We start from the raw sequence: 19,739 nt of genomic DNA, 5'->3' as shown, positions 1-19,739 counted from the left end.
ATTCGATCTCCCTATGCAAGCTTCTGCATGGATCAAACCATTTTGCGCCAGTTTACAGCTATGGCTGTTTGATATCAGTGTATTCAACGAAGCTCATGGCATACTTGTTATATATTACAAAACAATGGGACGCTGGAGATCCCGAGACAGTATCGTTAGGAAAATGACACGTTTTCCCAGTACTTTCTCGATCTTTTGACCCTGCCCACCCCCGTCACCTTAATAGTATAGTTCATTACACAGTTACGTCCGCCATTGTTTATTTTCACTCACGGACCACAGCGATGTTAATTTTCATCCTCTGAACATGAAGTTTATTAGTTTGAAGCAATTATCCTTTCATCTGTGAAGAGTTTTACTGATGACTATTACAATTTTCACTGCTATGTTGTTGTTTTCACAAGATGCAGACTGCTTTTCCGTGCAGTCAATCATAGACAGTTTCTCTACACTTTACAGTTTATGAGTCAATAAATGCCAGTTCACACTATGCTGTTGATCGGCACATGACGTCCTCATGTCAAGTTTTAGGATTTTTTGATGCTAAAATTTCACCAAAATACCATTTCTGTATCCAAAGATTGTGTAATCAGTTTGATTTAAAACAGCGATATAAAACACTGTGTCAGTTAATCTTGGAAATTTCGGCTGAGTTTTGCTGTCTTATCTATGGTTGTCAATCAGTATGTGTGCACTGCATTAGGGCCTGTATAGAGAGACCCTGATGTAATCAAGGTGTGCCAGTTCATAAAATCGTGAGCATATTTTTTTTTCTGTCGACATCGATTTGCCTTGCGATGGAATTTTAGGCAAGAAAGAGCATCATAGAAAAATGGTTGACAGGCGTTTCTCAAACCAGTATTGACACAGAAATGCATCGCTCAGCACTGTGAACGATGTCATAATGAAATACCGTAGAACTGGGCATTTCCACGAGTAGAAGTTCACCAGCCGCCGAGAGTCAAATCAGGGCCTCACTCAGTACAACAACATTGTCTTTCACTAGATATACTAACTGGCTGTATTTCAGTCGTTCCATGTGAATGTTTCTAATTTTATCCATGTGAATGTTTCTAATTTTATCGGGCTCTCACACTGACAGTTGTTTACTTTGCAAGCTCATGGAATTTACTATTCAATTTGGGTAAAGTATGTCGTGTGACATGACTGCATACGGGAAATACTTCACGATAACAGGATCGACGCACGTAACAACACAGGCGCTTGGTACGCGTCCAATGAGAGAAGAGCAATTAAAAGACAATACGTCATCTGCCAAGGTTGTATGCACAGGCGCATACATTGCATGCAGCTCATTCAAAATGGCCGGCGCTGGGTTGGTGTGCCCAGCCGATTTCAGGACGATTTCTTGCCAGTAGCATAGGGCAGGGTATGATTTTAGGCAAAAGGGCCAGTCGATCGATTGTTTATGCAACCACCTGACCGATGACCAGTTTTTATCACCGAAAATGCTCAGAGATCCTGAATTTCGCTGATTTATGAAATCGGGCGGTGAAAAGCTTTCACGCCTTGAGTTTATGTCTGTGCAGCAGTAGACAACGGGCCCAAGCCGGGCCAAACCCCTGCAGCTACAGCCACTCCTGACATGTACAGTAATATCACGTACCGTTATTCTTTATTAAATAATCAAGTCATGTAGACATTCTACACATTGATGATTATGCAGTGCGTTCGCCTGGCCCGAGCCAGGCAGCCATAGCCACTCAGTATAAAGCCAGTCAATATGTAGGCCTATAGGCCTACACTTTACGGTGATTCTTTTACTGAATAATCAAGTCGTATATAGACATTCTACATATTAAATACGATTATTATCCAAGCAATGTGCCAAGCGCCTGTGCGTAACAATGCAAAACAAGTTCTGTGAAAAATCGAGTTTGAAATTATTATTACAATTAAAGGTCTTAAAATCGCACGCTTTATTTCATTTCTTGTCAACCACTTTGGGCTTCAAAATGGTTTCTTCCGGAAAGGGAGCCAGAAATAGAAGGGAGATCGAATGGCAGTAACACAGCAGGCGCCTTGTATGTTTATTGGCCTGTTTATCGGCAACACTGACCAAAGTACCTCGGTGTTTTCAAAGGGATATTGGAAGATTACGAGGGAAATTGATAGGGGCTTATCAAAGTTGATCTCCGGTTCATTTGACGTTCGCTGTAAATTATCACCATATACATATTTATATTTATATATACAGGCTTTGTCGACAAACTAAATATTGTGTGTTTGAGCATGCTGTAGGGAGATAGCAAGAAACTGTAGTTGTTATATTGCATAGAAATATTGCAGAAATCATTAACAGTTGCAGCTTCTGCCCTGTTACGAGGCTCGTTTGCTTTTTACGACAAATCACACGTTTAGATTTTTTTGAGATAAAAGTCATGAAATGTGACAAAATGGTTCTAGATTTTGTTAAATCATTACTAACATTACAACATTTCGATGACATAAAAAATGGTATTCATTTTTCATTGAATTACCTACAAAAACTTGAAATTGGAAAATGTAAAACTCAAAAGGGACCCAAAAATTTTCAAGTCCCCTCCCTACAGGTAGAGCAAAATTTTCAAGTCCCCCCTCCACTACCCCCAAAATTTTCGAATCCCCCCTGAATTCCTCCAGCCCCCCCCTAACCGTTTTTTGTGAACGCAGCCTTATCAGCAACACGCATTCTCTTTGTGATGCATATCATAAACTGTTATGTCATTGAAAGGCGCCCTCGCGAGGCAGAGAGGTGACATCGATCTCTTTGCTAACATGGCTGCCTTTAAGTAGGTTGGTAGCTTTCTGTCACTGTTTACAATCGCTCATAAAATGTGTAATCTTTGACATCCGGGTCTATTACTGAGATGGAATTGATATTTAGTGTCTAGAGAACTCTCAACTGTAATATTTATGAAGGATGTTCAGGATTTCGTGAATTTTGAGCATTTATATTGAGTGGATGGATTTGTTATTGATAGTCACATGTTGCATTGTAGTGCTATGGCCGAACTGTTGTTTGTCATATTTGTCATTGCTGCCGTCAGCTATTTGAACTTTCTCAGCTTTAAGCCTTGAACACATTTGATGCTCAGTTACCTAAATAATATCCTCTCCTTTATTAGAAGTTCTGTAAACAGTTTTGACGAGTTTAGAAACAATTCGTCTGATAGCGTCAGTACAGTTGTTGTGAAACGTATCTCAGTATGATTCTGTTTGCTATGATATGCGTATTTGAACAGATATTGTAATTTTTGGTTGAAGTTAGAATGATATTTTGATACAGATAATTTTGTCTACTTGTAATTCTCTCTTTGCTAACATGGCTGCCTTGAGTAGGTATTGCCCTGGACAGATGGAGCCGTTGACTGAATAGCAATAAAGGCATTAAAGTTAGGGATGGACCATTAGATCTTTGGGGGGTAAAAAACAGAAAAAAAAATTCAGAGCAGAAACTTAGCAAAAAAAAATCTTCAAACTAGTTTGCAAAATAAAAAAATAAGAAGACAAATGCGTAAAAAAAACCTGCAAAAGTCTTTAAAATCTTGAATTTTTTTAAAATTTTACTGACAGGAAGCAACTTTCTGTATTTTTAGTACATCCTCCAGGCACATTTTTAGTCCCCACGGACACCGTCCGGGGGGACTTATAGGTTTGGTCGTGTCTGTGCGTCCGTCCGTCCGTCCGTCCGTGCGTTCACGCAAATATCTCAGAGACACCTGGAGCGATTTCGTTCAAACTTGGTACAAGGATAGTACCCTACCTCATACAGATGCACGTTGATTTGTTTCACAATGCGATCAAATTTGGTTGTGTTAGAGGACTTTTTAGTTTTCACCTCCATACACTCCCATGTATAAGGCTGTCTAGTCCATAGACTCCCATATATAAGGCAGTACATAGACTCCCATGTATAAGGCAGTCCATAGACTCCCATGTATAAGGAAGTCCATAGACTCCCATGTATAAGGCAGTCCATAGACTCCCATGTAAGGCAGTCCATAGACTCCCATGTATGAGGCCAAGAAAAATAAAAATTTAGTTTCTCATCGTATTCATATTGCAAAAAGGATGCAGTAACACAGTTTTTAGTCCCACAGATAAAGTCCAGGGGGCTCATAGATTGGGTCATGTCAGTCCGTGAGTCCATCCATGTGAGTCCATCCGTTCACGCAGATATCTCAGACACTTTGACAAAATGTCACGTGACCTTGGTGACCTTTGACCTCGAATATACATATTTGTCCATAACTCAGTAACCACAAGTGCTAAACCTTTCATATATGGTATGATGGGACACCCTGTGACGCCAAATATTGTACCTCATTAATAATATGCATATCTAATTTTGAGCAAGCCAATAGAGCTAGAGGTCTGATTTTTGGTACATGTGGATAACTTAGCAATACAATTTTTTTGACAAAATGTCACGTGACCTTGGTGACCTTTGACCTCAGATATACATATTTATCCATAACTCAGTAACCACAAGTGCTACACCCTTCATATTTGGTATGATGGGACACCTTATGACGCCACATATTGTTCCTCATTAATTATGGGCATATCTAATTTTGAGCGAGCCAATAGAGCCAGAGGTCTGATTTTTGGTATGTAGGGATAACTTAGCAATACAATTTTTTTGACAAAATGTCACGTGACCTCAATAACCGTTGATTTCAAATATACATATTTGTGCATAACTCAGTAACCACAAGTGCTACACTCTTCAAATTTGGTATGGTGGGACACCTTATGACGCCACATATTGTACCTCATTAATTATGTGCATATCTAATTTTGAGCGAGCCAATAGAGGTAAATGAATGATTTTTAGTATATAGGGATAGACTATAGGATATAAATTTTTTGACAAAATGTTATGTGACCTCGATAACCTTTGACCTCAAATATACATATTTGTGCATAACTCAGTAACCACAAGTGCTACACCCTTCATATTTGGTATGATGGGACACCTTATGACGCCACATATTGTACCTCATTAATTATGTGCATATCTAATTTTGAGCAAGCCAATAGAGGTAAATGTATGATTTTTAGTATATAGGGATAGACTATAGGATATAAACTTTTTGACAAAATGTTATGTGACCTCGATAACCTTTTACCTAAAATACACGATTATGTCAATAAATAAGTAACCACAAGTGCTATGTCCTTTATATTTAGTAGGATGGGAGACCTTATGACAACACATGCTTTACCTTGTTAATCATGCCCATATATAATTGTGGGCAAGCCAATAGAGCTAGAGGTCTGAATTTTGGCATATATGGATTAATTAGCAATACAATGGGGTTTTTTTTCAAAATGTCACGTGACCTTGGTGACCTTTGACCTTGAATATATATATATATATATATATATATATATATATATATATATATATATATATATATATATATATATATATATATATATGCATAACTCAGTAACCACAAGTTCTTTACGCTTCAATTTTGATAGGATAATAGACCTTAAGATGTCACATCTTGTACCTCATTTATTATGCACATATGTATTTCTTGGCTGGCCAATACAGCTAGAGGTCTGATCTTTTTTCCCGATTTAGAACCATAACTTAGACATGCCTCTTGTTTCAAATTGGGAACAATGACATAGACCTATGTGTCCATAGATCTGAACATATACACTCCAGTGATACTTTTTAATGACCACATTTTCCTGCCCCATCAAAACTAATACTCCTATTACAAGTGGGGACTATGTCATTGTCAATGACTTGTTAATTTTAATTTATACATTTAAAGTGACTGTATCCCTTATACTGGAAGTTGTGATTATCTTATCTTTTCAGGACTTTTGTATTCTGATCACTTGAAAATTATAAAATTATAGAGCCTGTTTTATACTTGTTTCCTGCGCACAAACCAAGCAGGTACACTTGGTAAAAAATTGAAACTATGGTATGGTTGTCAAGACAGAAAGTTATATTTGCCTTTTAAGATCAAGGTAAACAGATGCAAGCCACATCAGGTTCATTTTTTTCACAGCATTTTATTGCAATGATGAATGCAAGAATGGGTGAACAAGTAGAAACCCGTCAATAATGATAAAACAACATATCAAGTCATTATGTATTATTTTGCTTTTAAAACAGCATTTTCAATTCTTTTAATACACTACGTAGAATGCCATCTATCCAACAAATCCCAACACAAAAACACACAAAAGGGTTGAACTTTGAAAGTTTCTTGATAGCTAATACTGAATAAATCTGCATGAATAATCGTTTGTATGTAGCAAATGCTGAATGACAATTATTTGAAGAATTTTTCCACGACAAAAAAAGAGCATGATTTAAACAAATCTTAAGGGACTTATATAGCAATTTCAAAGAAATCGGACAAGCCCTTTCAGAGAATACAGATTTTTGACCATGAAGGGCATAAATTGCCCTAAAAAGACAAATATTGAAATTTCACCACATTTATACACATCCAATCAATTTGGACATGCTGCTACAGAGAAATAGATGTTTTGATCAAAGAAGGGCAACAATTGCTCTAAAAACACAAATATGCAAATTTCACTATATTTTGCAAACAGCTTCTCAGCTTGTCAAAATCAATTGTAAATCATGAGATATGCATGATGTTTGGTGGGGTGAATGTAGGCATTTCACAACGCAGTAGAAAGGGAAGCCAGGAAACCAAAATAGTCTATTTTAAAAACTATAGGAAGCTACTGAGGAGCAAGAAGACCATGTTTCAGAGGAAGATGTGTAATCTGAAAAAAATGCTCCCAAGTGCCACCAAATAACACCATTTTAATCTCTATTTTTCAAAAGCTCCAACGGCAGGAGGGAATACCCCCCTCCTGACCTCCCCCGCAAAAATGCTTCCCAAGTGCCACCAAATAACACCATTTTCATCTCTATTTTTAAAAAGCTCTAATGGCACGAGGGGAGACACCCCCCTCCTGACCTCCCCCAGCAAAACTACTCCCCAAGTGCCATCAAATAACACCATTTTAATCTCTATTTTTCAAAAGCTCCAACTGCAGGAAGGGGACACCTCCCTCCTGACCTCCCCCGTGACCATTTGCGCTGTCACTTGTGGTGCTTCACACCACATCTTTGCCCTCTTTATCCTCAGACAGCAACGAACTAAAAAAATTATAAATCTGAAAATTTACTCTGAAAAAAAAATTTGCACAGCTAATCTCAATTGGAAAAATTTTTATTTTTTAGAAATTTACAATAGTAAAAAAAAAAATTTTCACTATTTCACTGTGACCCCCTCCAAAGATCTAATGGTCCATCCCTTACAGTGTTTAACCATGTCTGCGAGTAAGTCAGTGTATGAAAGTGACACCCTAGAGGGTTTGGATTAAAACTACACAACGCAATGCTAGACAACATCTACAAACACAACCGAACCGACGGATGGGGTCACATATATAAATGTTAATTATTAGCTAATTTGCATATTTAATGAATTTAAGCAAGTAGCACAGTAAATCAAGAACTCCTTCTCCAAACTCCATGAAAGTTTCGTTAGATTTTGTTGTGCACATATTAAACTGTGTCAAGAGACTTCTCACACTTCTTGATCAACAACCAATTACTTTGCATATTTATCAGATTTAACCAAATAGCACTGTAAATCAAGAACCCCTCTCCAAAATCAATGTAACGAACTGGAGATCAGGGATTGCCCTGGCTCAAGAACGGCATGAGATAAAATCGCACATGAAAAAAAAACTGGGAAAGTCTGTGGGAACCGGACCTAACTTTCCCTGATTTTCTGCATATTGGTTAATTTGCATAACAATACACCCAGTTAGACAATTTTCGGACGACCTCAGTTTTCAGACATTTAATGACATGCTGTTCGTTATACTCACTTCGCTCCGTTTTCATAGCGTTTTACAAGTCCTGCTACAGCATATTAAGTCAGGTGACGCTGCCGTCCCGTTTTGGATTTTTTGGGGGGTAAAAGCTATTTCGGGTGCTACAAACTTGGTGAAGTTAGCCACACCGTACAATACGAGGTGTAGAACGCAACATACATGGACAGCCCGTGTTCAATATCTATAAACGCTATACATGTTGAAATATAGTTGCATCGTCCATGGATTAAACGTAACTAATTATCACGAAATATTTCCATATAGTTTTCTAAACACATTGAAATTGAAAATTGGGGTTCGAAGTTTCAAAATATCAATATTTAGCCCCTTATCGCTGATAATATCACATTCAAAATACGATGTCCGATTACTGCGATAGCAGTCTGATAACACGCACTCAACATGGGGGCAAAAATTTGGCAACTTTGACCCCCTAAATGCCACTTCTGTCGGTGTTAACAGTTTGAGGATAAACACAATAAAGTTTCGAAGGTTATGGTAATAAGATTTCATTGTGCTCGTCATTTATGAAACGGCTTTGGGCGAAATTCACTACCCTGTCCGAAAACTGTCACACTGAGTGTAGTTGTAATCGGAGGCGGTCAAATCCATACTTTCTAGTGCGGGAGTAACGGAAGTACAGTAGTCCAGAATAGGGCATTTTCGTTTTTCTTCGCACTACCACTCGTACTGGACACGAATATTCCTTCTAAAGCGCCATTTTGAGCGATGACAACACACTGTACATCAGCAATGAACACTTGCTGTATCGACTCCAATGGTTTGTCAATGAACGCAAAACTTCCCTTTGGCAACCAATCACAAACGCTCTTGAAACGGGTAACTCTGCAACAGCTTTATTCTAGCGTAATTATAGCGCTCTCTACGGCGACACAATGAGTGGTTCTGTACTGAAAACCTGCCAAATGTTACCGATAATTTTAGATCGTGTAAAGGTATCACGTACGCGCCATTTGAATTATCGGGGCGACTTTTTTGCCCAATTGATTTTTCTGAATGCGATTTTTCTGATTTTTGAGCGTAAATATCACGTTATTGCGCCCAAAGTGATCCCTGTGAGATTTTTAGTCCCCACGGACACCGTCCGGGGGGACTTATAGGTTTGGTCATGTCCGTGCGTGTGTGCGTGCGTCCGTGCGTGCGTGCGTGCGTGCGTGCGTCCGTCCGTTCACGCAGATATCTCAGGGATGCCTGAAGCGATTTCATTCAAACTTGGTACAAGGATTACTTCATATGTCATACAGATGCACGTCGATTTGTTTTGTGATACGATCCAATATGGCTGCCAGGCGGCCATTTTATTACGATTTTTTCATGTACAGAGCCATAATTCAGGCATGTTTCAACTGATTTTATTCAAAATTGGTACAAGGACATTGACCAGTGTCATAGATATGCATGTCGATTCTTTTTGTGATACGATCCAATATGGCCGCCGTGTGGCCATTTTGTTACGATTTTTTCATGTACAGAGCCATAACTCAGGCATATCTCAACCAATTTCATTCAAAATTGGTACAAGGACATTGACCTATGTCATACATATGCACATCAATTTGTTTTGTGATACGATCCAATATGGCCGCCAGGCGGCCATTTTATTACGATTTTTTCATGTACAGAGCCATAACTCAGGCATGTTTCTACAGATTTTATTCAAAGTTGGTACAAGGACATTGACCAATGTCACAGCTATGCACATAAATTTGTTTTGTGATACGATCCAATATGGCCGCCGTGTGGCCATTTTATTACGATTTTTTCATGTACAGAGCCATAACTCAGGCATATCTCAACCAATTTCATTCAAAATTGGTACAAGGACATTGACCTATGTCATACATATGCACATTGATTTGTTTTGTGATACGATCCAATATGGCCGCCAGCAGGCGGCCATTTTATTACGATTTTTTCATGTACAGAGTCATAACTCAGGCATGTTTCTACAGATTTTATTCAAAGTTGGTACAAGGACATTGACCAATGTCATAGCTATACACATCAATTTGTTTTGTGATACGATCCAATATGGCCGCCAGCAGGCGGCCATTTTATTACGATTTTTTCATGTACAGAGTCATAACTCAGGCATGTTTCTACAGATTTTATTCAAAGTTGGTACAAGGACATTGACCAATGTCATAGCTATACACATCAATTTGTTTTGTGATACGATCCAATATGGCCGCCATGCGGCCATTTTGTTACGATTTTTTCATGTACAGAGCCATAACTCAGGCATATCTCAACCAATTTTATTCAAACTTGGTACAAGGACATTGACCTATGTCATACATATGCACATTGATTTGTTTTGTAATTCGATCTGATATGGCCACCATGTGGCCCTTTTATTACGATTTTTTCATCTCCTGAACTACAACTCAGACATGTATCAAGCGAATTTATTCAAAAGTATTTTTATCACAGACCTAATGAAGAGGACTCTATCCTCTCTGAGGACCTGTAATCAAAGCACCCATTAACAAGTGGGGACTGTGTCATCAACGATGACTTGTTAATTAAGCAATTAGCACTGAATATCAAAAACCACTGCTCAAAGCTCCATGGACCTAATTATAGACATATTGTGTGTGCTCATTTTAAACTCTATCAAAGTTTTTCATCAACAAATAGCATATCTGCATGTCTATTGAATTTTAGTAATTATATTTTGAGATATTCAGCAGTGCCTCGGTTATGAGAAGCCAATTTGCACATGTGACTGTGAATTAAGTGTAACCTTTCTTAACTCTGAAACTTGCTGGAGCTATTGGTTTTACATACGTTAAACTGTTTTAGAAGAGAGTTTCTATCAACAAACAGCTAATTTGCATGTTTAATGAAGTTTTGCGATTAAACTGTCACAGAAGTGAAACTACCAATTTGATGAAATGTGGCAGAGATATTGACGTGACAGATACTGACTGAAGATTTGAAAAATTATCTGTGCCATGTTAATTTACAGCAGATCTGTTGATTATATGCAATTTATAGCACTGTCCAGCTTATTGTTTATGCATATTAAACTCTTCATAGTTTCTAACAACAAAATGATAACTTATATTGTGATAAACCACATACACGTGAGCATATTCAGTCAATATCTTGTTCTTAGCAAGAGTTTGCCAGAGAAAATTTAAATATTATATATATTATATATATATATATATATATAATATATATATATATATACACAAAATGTATACAATGTGCCCTCCCGGTTATCACCATAATGGCTTTATGGCAACCTCTGAACTTGGGCACAGATATATATATATATATATATATATATATATATATATATATATATATATATATATATATATATATATATATATATATATATATATATATATATATATATATATGACAATTTAATTTTTGTGTTACATGCTAATTTGAATGGTGTCAAGATGGTGACCAGCTGTACACTTGACTGTATTAAAAATAATTCAATATTAAAAACTATCTCATTTTTATACTATTAACACACTGACGTAATATCAGTTTCACACTTATTCCAGTTATGCTTATATTTCAGATTATTCAAAAAACGCCTGTTACAAGGAAACGTGCTTCATCTGCAAAGTGTGTGGGAAGAATTTTGCAATGAGTGGAGATCTAAAGGTTCATGTCCCGACATACACAAAGGAAAAGCCATTCATCTGCAAAGTGTGTGGCAACGGTTTTGCACAGAATCAACATCTACAAGTTCACATCAGGACACATACAAAGGAAAAGCCATTTGTCTGCAAAGTGTGTGGGAATGGTTTTGCACAGAGAGGACATCTACAAGTTCACATCAGGACACATACAAAGGAAAAGCCATTCGTCTGCAAAGTGTGTGGGAATGGTTTTGCACAGAGAGGACATCTACAAGTTCACATCAGGACACATACAAAGGAAAAGCCATTCGTCTGCAAAGTGTGTGGGAATGGTTTTGCACAGAGAGGACATCTACAAGTTCACATCAGGACACATACAAAGGAAAAGCCATTCGTCTGCAAAGTGTGTGGGAATGGTTTTGCACAGAGAGGACATCTACAAGTTCATATCAGGACACATAAAAAGGAGAAGCCATTCGTCTGTCAAGTGTGTGGAAAGGGTTTTGCAAGGATTTATGTACTAAAAGTTCACATGAGAACACATGCAAAGGAAAAGCCATTTGTCTGTCAAGTGTGTGGGAAGGGTTTTGCACAGAATGGAAATCTAAACCGTCACATCAGGACACATGCAAAGGAAAAGCCATTTGTCTGTCAAGTGTGTGGGAAGGGTTTTGCACAGAATGGAAATCTAAACCGTCACATCAGGACACATGCAAAGGAAAAGCCATTCGTCTGTCAAGTGTGTGGGAAGGGTTTTGCAACAAGTGGAGAACTAATAGTTCACATGAGGACACATGCAAAGGAAAAGCCATTTGTTTGCCAAGTGTGTGGAAAGGGTTTTGCAACAAGTAGAGACCTAAAAGTTCATATCAGGACACATACAAATGAAAAGCCATTTGTCTGCAAAGTGTGTGGGAAGGGTTTTGCACAGAATGGAAATCTAAATAGTCACATCAGGACACATACAAAGGAAAAGCCATTCGTCTGTCAAGTGTGTGGAAAGGGTTTTGCAACAAGTAGAGACCTAAAAGTTCATATCAGGACACATACAAATGAAAAGCCATTTGTCTGCAAAGTGTGTGGGAAGGGTTTTGCACAGAATGGAAATCTAAACAGTCACATCAGGACACATACAAAGGAAAAGCCATTTGTCTGCAAAGTGTGTGGGAAGGGTTTTGCACAGAATGCGAAGCTAAACCGTCACATTAGGACACATACAAAGGAAAAGCCATTTGTCTGCAAAGTGTGTGGGAAGGGTTTTGCACAGAATGGAAATCTAAACAGTCACATCAGGACACATACAAAGGAAAAGCCATTTGTCTGCAAAGTGTGTGGGAAGGGTTTTGCACAGAATGGAAATCTAAACCGTCACATCAGGACACATACAAATGAAAAGCATTAGTAACCAAAGTATGTGGTAAGAGTTTTTCACATTGTTGAAGTTTCTTATGTCACACGAGTATTCACAAAAGTGAACAAATTGTTCGAAGACTCTGTTGTGAGAAATTAACACTACTAAGGAATGCCTTTGACTAGATTTGATTCATATAAACAACCATTTTCTGCAAGGTCCTGGATAAGAAATCGACAGCGTTGTTTTTTTTTCAGTGGCACATTAGAATGTTCTAGCCGTATGAGAAGAGTGCGTACTGGATAAGAAATCGACAGCGTTGTTTTTTTTCAGTGGCACATTAGAATGTTCTAGCCCAATGAGAAGAGTGCATATTACGTAGCTCAACTGTCACCATTTTGGAGCTTATATGATGGTAGGTGTAATGTGGCTTCTGGTGTCTGTTGTCTTTTATCTCTCACCTTCTGACAACTTTTTCTCGCCTTCATAGAAAGGCAGTTCAGAAATCATTTATTAGTCCCCGCGGACGGAGTCTGACGGGGACGTATAGATTGGGTCCCGTCCGTCTGTGCGTCCGTCCGTCCGTCATCAACAGTTTCTCAGACACTGCTGAACCAATTTTGTTCAAACTTGGCACAAAAGCATAGCACTATGACCTACAGATGCACGTCTATTTATTTTGTGATACGATCCAATATGGGCACGAGGCAGCCATTTTGTTGCGATTTTTCATGTCTTTGGACCATCACTCAGACATCCTTGAACAGATTCTGTTCACGCTTCGCACAAAGGCATAACACTATGGCCTACATATGCATGTCAAATTATTTTGTGATACGATCCAATATGGCCGCGAGGCGGCCATTTTGTTTGCGATTTTTTGTGTCTTTGAACCATAACTCAAACATCCTTGAACCGAATCTGTTCAAACTTGGCACAAAGGCATAACACTATGACTTACATATGCATGTCGAATTATATTGCGATACGATCCAATATGGTCGTGAGGCGGCCATTTTGTTGCAATTTTTCATGTCTTTGGACCATAACTCAGACATCCTTGAATGGACAAGCGGGGACTGTGTCATCAATGATGACCTGTATTTTATGTGCAAGTCGCCCAGGATGACTATACTTTTGGATTGTCAGCATAATGAGGCTATTTACTCATGGGAATAAATATGTCACATGCCTCAAATATTGTTTAGTAACTTTTTTAGCTCCACTGTCATCGACGCTGAGCTTATCACAAAGTCTGATTTTCCATCGTCATCCGTCAACAATTGCCTTTTCCTCTGAAACCACAAGTCCTATGACTTTGAAATTTTATATGCTGTTCACTTGGGGTGACCTCACTTAAGTTTTATTCAAATTGCAGTGAAATTTGCATATTTGTATTTTTGTGGCATTTTTAGCTCCCATATGGCCATACATGCATGTGCCGATGGAAGCTATTCTTATAGATAATAAAAATTGCCTGTCGGTAAGTCTGTATTTATGCATGTATATATGTATGTATTTATGTGTGTCCGTCCATTCCAACTACTCATAAAATGCAGCATCTACCATCTTTGTATTTGGTGTGCAGGTGCACCTAGAGATTGAGATGTGAAAGTGTTCAAATGAACATGTCAGTGTCAAAAATATGCAAATGAGGGGGGAAAGGAAAAAATCCTGCAAATAGCTGAAACTCTGTAAGACTTTGTCAGATTAGGTTGAAACTTGGTATTCAGGTTCCTTTAGGTATTTTAAACAAGATGTCTACATTCTTGGTGAAATGTGCATGTTTGTATTTTGGGGTAGTTTTTTCATTTTTTATAAAAAAATTCATTCTTTGAAACAGCTTGTTGGATTGTTTTAAAAGTTTGTATCGATGTTCCTTTGGATGACCTCAGTCAAAATTGTATAAATTGTATTGAAATTTTGATATTTGCAATTTTGGGGCAATTTCCGCAATTTTTGGTCAAAAATTATTTATCCAATAAGTGCTTAGGCCAAAAAAGAAAAAAAGAAATGTTTCTGGTCAGCGCGCGCGTCACTTGAACAACAGCGCGTCACCGTTTTTTTTTTCTGTTTGTGGCCGGCAGCCGTGGCTGACACCAAACCAAAATGGCTGAAGAGAAAGAGAAAATTCTTTTTGGGGCATGATCAGTGACTGCATGAACAGTATATATGTGACTATATTGATAAAACTATAAAACTGACCCTCCTCCCTCCCTTGAGGGAAAAAATAAATAAATAAAATAAAATAAAATGCGCGTCGCCGCACCATTTTTTAAAGAAAGACCTGACCAGAAACATTTCTTTTTTTTTTTGGGCCTTATCTGTTGGCTTTGATATTTGGTGTACAGGTTCCTAAGGTTGATCAGAATGTGATATATTCAAATTCCAATGAAATCTGCAATTTTGTATTTTTGGTTCAATTTTTAACAGTATGACTCTAGGTCGTTTATGTTATTGTAATGGGCTTTGGGTGACGTCATCAATTTAAAATTTTCCGTAAACGACAAAAAGTCAAAAGCTGTTGAACAGACTGCATTGATATTTGGTACAGATGTTTAGACCATGTTCAAGGTTTCGATTTGTTAAAATGGAGCCAAACGGATCAGCGGTTAGATAGATATGGGAAATTGTTGACCCCCCTTTTTTAACTAATTGATTTTTAGGGCCCAGCATCTATGTGTTTTTGGAAGGTACACCAATCGTGCATTTTGGAGTGGTTTATGAGTTTTAGAACGGAAGTGTGTTAGATGAATGCTAGAAAAGATGGAGGATGCATTGAATGGATTATCAGAAATTTCCACGCTCTATTGGGCAACAAAAGCGATAAAAAACATGTTTCATATTTTAGATTCTCACATTTGAGATGACCCTAGGCATTTGTCATATGACTTAGTCATACCAAGATTCCCCAGCACAAACGCTGTAGGGTCGAAATCATTTCCATTTGAAAAGATACCTTACTTGAGGTGTATACTGACTGTCAATCGGTGATTGCTCTACAAATATCACGGGTGATGTCATATTCATAAACATTGTGATCTTTTGTTCTACTTGATCGGTAGTTTATTTACTATCTGGGGAGTCATAAGCCATTAATTTGGCAATGCGGAATTTTTCCGCACTCAGGGGATTAGTCTACCTACATGGTTTGTGCCGGCCAATTCCCTCATGCACATGACTAACTACTTGACCTATTTATGCGTTCATTGATTTCAAGACCAGATCATTGTATGTACATCATCATCATTATCATCATCATCATATTTATTCAGTACTATAGGCCACCGGCCTTAATGTACAATTTTCAAATTGAAAAAGTTACAGTCACTTGAGTATGTACATGATATAGTGGTAGAGATTTGTAGTGTCACTCAAACATGATCTGTTAGCCTGGAAACACGATTTGTCTCTGACTTCAGTACATTTCTCGCTGATAACGGTGATGCTTTGAAAGTGGACTGACCCATGTTACACAGGAACGTTTTTTGTGTTCTTTGACTGTGATAGCAGCTTGAGACAACAAAAGCTGCCTGAAGTGATGTTGTGTCTCAACATTATCTCACATCTGCTCACTGCAATCAAGTAAACATCCTTGAGTCAATATACAGATCTTGACATTCACATTCCAGAGATTAAGTATCCATGACGTCACATGTTACAGTCTGTACTGTTAGACAATGAAGTTACAATTTTTATTTTATTCATCACACTAGCACAGGCCTCTGTCTCTGTGTTCTCACGGGAAATTACGAAGAACAAAACATTATTTGAGAAGTTTCTCCTTCAAATTGAAGATATATTACAATTAAAACGTGTCATGGATGGATTGCTCCTAAATGATCTGAAACACAGTTATTGTCCATAATCAACAAATCTTTAGCAAGATTTATGTAAAGATCATGAACTTTCAACCTTTATTTCATTCAGATTTCCGTAGCTGAGTGACTGTATATTTTTGTTATCTTAATTACTCTCAACTTAACGTTGCTACACTCATTTTAACCTCTTTATTCTTACACCACTGTTATACCTCATAACCCAAAATTTTCCAAGAGAAGCATACATAATTGTCACTCAACAAAACCTATGTCTTCTCCTTTTTTCTCCATATACATATACATGTCCCTTTTCTCACAAAAATGGACTTAAAATCACAATATGAAAAAGTCTTTCAGCTATATAATGCACATTGACTTCGTGGTCTGTCTAATTCACAGTGAGTGGGGTTGTTGATAAAAGCTGATAATACTAGGCGGTCATTATGTCCAAGTGCCATTGGCAGTATGTTTGTCATTTTTGGTCAAACAATGTGTTGCTCTAAAATTGCTCATTTGATAGCTTTCATATTTCGAGTACAGGTTCCTTGGATTTATCTTAATGTGATACAATAAAACTTGTTTAAACTGAAAACCTGTCTAAACTGAACCCTTTTCGAAGTCCCGTTCCAATAGAACTCTATGTTAAAAGGACCTCTATGAACTGAACACCTCTCCAAACTGAAAAATTTTCTTAGTGCCTGAAGGGTCCGGTTTAGAACGTTTTACTGAAAATGTATATTGAAATTAGCATGAAATATGTGATGTTGTATTTTGGGGCAATTTTTGCCAATTTTGGTAAAAAAATGTTTCTCAAAAACTACTTGTCTGATATCTTTGATATTGAATAGAAAGACATGTACCTATGGATGATCAGAATTTAATATGTTCAAATATGACGAAATCTTCAATACATTTTCACAGCTAATTTTACAAATTTGGTCAGGCCAACCTGAAGTGGGCTATCAAAGATATCCTCCTTCATCACCACTTGTCACAAAATGTTATTTTGTACATAACACAAAGGAGCTATATTGGCTGTCAGGTTGCTTGATTAAATTGTCAGAGAAATCTTTTCAAGTTTTATTTTGTGAAGTTTTTTCATAATTTTTGAAAGACAAATATTACAGAAATAGTCCACTGTATTGATTTGAAAGTTGGTTTGTAAATTCCTACAAATATTCTCATACATATATTACCATGTCAGAATGAGATGAACAATTGTAATTTTTTTATCTTTGTTGTTTTTGGTAAACAAATATCTTTACAACAACCACTTCAAATGCTAGTTTGAAATTTGGCACGAAGGTTACCTTGAATGGTGGTACCATAACTTTTTCAGATTGTGTTGATATCAACAAAATTATAGATATTGTGAAAACATTTTTTTATTTTGGTTATTGTATACCTACTGGAACTAAGAGTATACAAAGTGGTGATTTAGTATGCTTTTGATATGGTAAATTGTATTTGGTTTTGAAATATGGAAAATAAATGTCAGTAAAAGTATCAGCCAGAGAAGGTGGGAGAGTGGAAAAAAAATAATGTACAGTGGATCGAATAATCTTCCAGACTCCCCATATCAAATGATCCCTGACGTATTTTTGCATGCAATTAACCATACAGTGTATATTAGTTAAAGATGTCAAGTTAGGTAAGGATTTGAAAGGAATAGTCTAGTTCACCACAGGTAAATTTCTTAACTTTATTTCTAGTGTCATCATCTTTGTGTTATTATTTGGTTAAGTTTGTAAGTTGTTTCAAATGTGAATGCACCAGTTGTACTGGAAGAAAACAATGTTTACTTTTCCCTGAAATGTTTCTGAGTTACTTGTTGTATGTTGAAATCTCCATGTATCTGGTGTATTGGCACGATGTAAACATTGGTTGCATGTTATGTATTTCAGTCTATGTCAAAAGTTGTTCATGAAAATCAACAAAAGTTTGCTGTGTGCTTGTAAAAGATTACATATTTTTCAATATATAAATTGCCCTGCTGATTGATTGTCTTGAAAGTTATCACAGATGTAGCAAAGGAAAAGAAACTAATCAAATTGTTGTAACATATTCGCCCTGAGTGCCTGTATATTTAACTATTTTATCATTACATCCCGTTGTTTGTTATATCTTTATGACTCCATGGACCAAGGCACACATTGGGGCCAATTTCATCACTCTGTACCAGTCTGTGTATGTCAGTCTGTTTGTATGTATGTCCTTGTTTCATACAATTGTTGCTTGTTTTGATAACTATATGGGAGCAATCAGTGACATTGTCACTGTCTTTGCTCGTTTTCGTAAACATATCTTCTCTTGAACCGCATGTCCAATTGCTTTGAACTTTGATATGCGATTTGCATAGGGTGACTTCAATTAGATTTGTTCAAATCGTGGTGAAATTTGCATATTTGTATTTCAAAGGCAATTTTTGTCATTTTTGGTCAAAAAATCTTCTTCAAAACATCAGGTCAGATACCCTTGATATTTTGTACATAAGTCCGTAAGGATGATTTATTTAAGCAATAATGCACCCCCTCCCGGCTCATAATGGACGAAAGCAAACTTTGCACGACATAATGTACGAGGCGAAGCCGAGTACATTATGGAGTGCAAAGTTTGCTTGAGTCCATTATGGGCCGGAGGGGGTGCATTATTGCTATTATTTTATAGTTTTGGCAATGCCAGTGAATTTGTAGTTGTAGAAAACGAATAAAAAAGGAAATTTTAACTGAGTTTGAAGCCAGCGCAGTGAGCGTCGTCCAGCATGATCGGCCCTGACTCTGTACATATTACATGCACTCCACACTGCACAGTGCACTGCACTGAACACGCACGTTCAGCACAAAAAATGACCAGCACTTTCACGGTTCATTTTGAATGAAAAACGATGTATTTTCGAGGGAAATGAAAGTAACTGCATCCCTACCGTCTATATCAAACTTGAAACATCACCTTTAAATATCATGCCATTCAAGAAATCGACACGGTGAAATGCCAGAGATGAAGAAAACGGAATATTCATGCATCGACATCAGC

At 37.3% G+C, this 19,739-nt stretch overlaps 2 protein-coding genes across 4 annotated transcripts in view; one reads left to right on the top strand and one right to left on the bottom strand.

The window, feature by feature from the left end:
• Positions 1 to 14,383, top strand: part of LOC139124737 (zinc finger protein 227-like) — a 46,827-nt gene extending 32,444 nt beyond the window's left edge. The window contains exons 1-2 of one of the 2 annotated variants that reach the window (XM_070690852.1): positions 2,776 to 2,796; positions 11,471 to 14,383. In XM_070690852.1, the coding sequence (XP_070546953.1) occupies positions 11,539 to 12,936 (1,398 nt within the window). In that variant the 5' untranslated portion in view covers positions 2,776 to 2,796; positions 11,471 to 11,538 and the 3' untranslated portion in view covers positions 12,937 to 14,383. Of the gene's footprint in view, positions 1 to 2,775; positions 2,797 to 11,470 lie in introns of those variants that run through there. The other variant, XM_070690851.1, reaches the window with a different exon arrangement.
• LOC139124738 (uncharacterized) overlaps positions 1 to 19,739 on the bottom strand; it is a 113,759-nt gene that overhangs the window by 50,048 nt on the left and 43,972 nt on the right. The gene's annotated exons all lie outside the window — the stretch shown is intronic.

The sequence above is a fragment of the Ptychodera flava genome (assembly GCF_041260155.1).
Source record: "Ptychodera flava strain L36383 chromosome 23 unlocalized genomic scaffold, AS_Pfla_20210202 Scaffold_24__1_contigs__length_23054250_pilon, whole genome shotgun sequence".
In the NCBI taxonomy this organism is placed as follows: Eukaryota; Metazoa; Hemichordata; class Enteropneusta; family Ptychoderidae; genus Ptychodera; species Ptychodera flava.
Note: the sequence above shows the minus strand (reverse complement) of the source record. Positions and strands in the feature narration are given on the sequence as shown.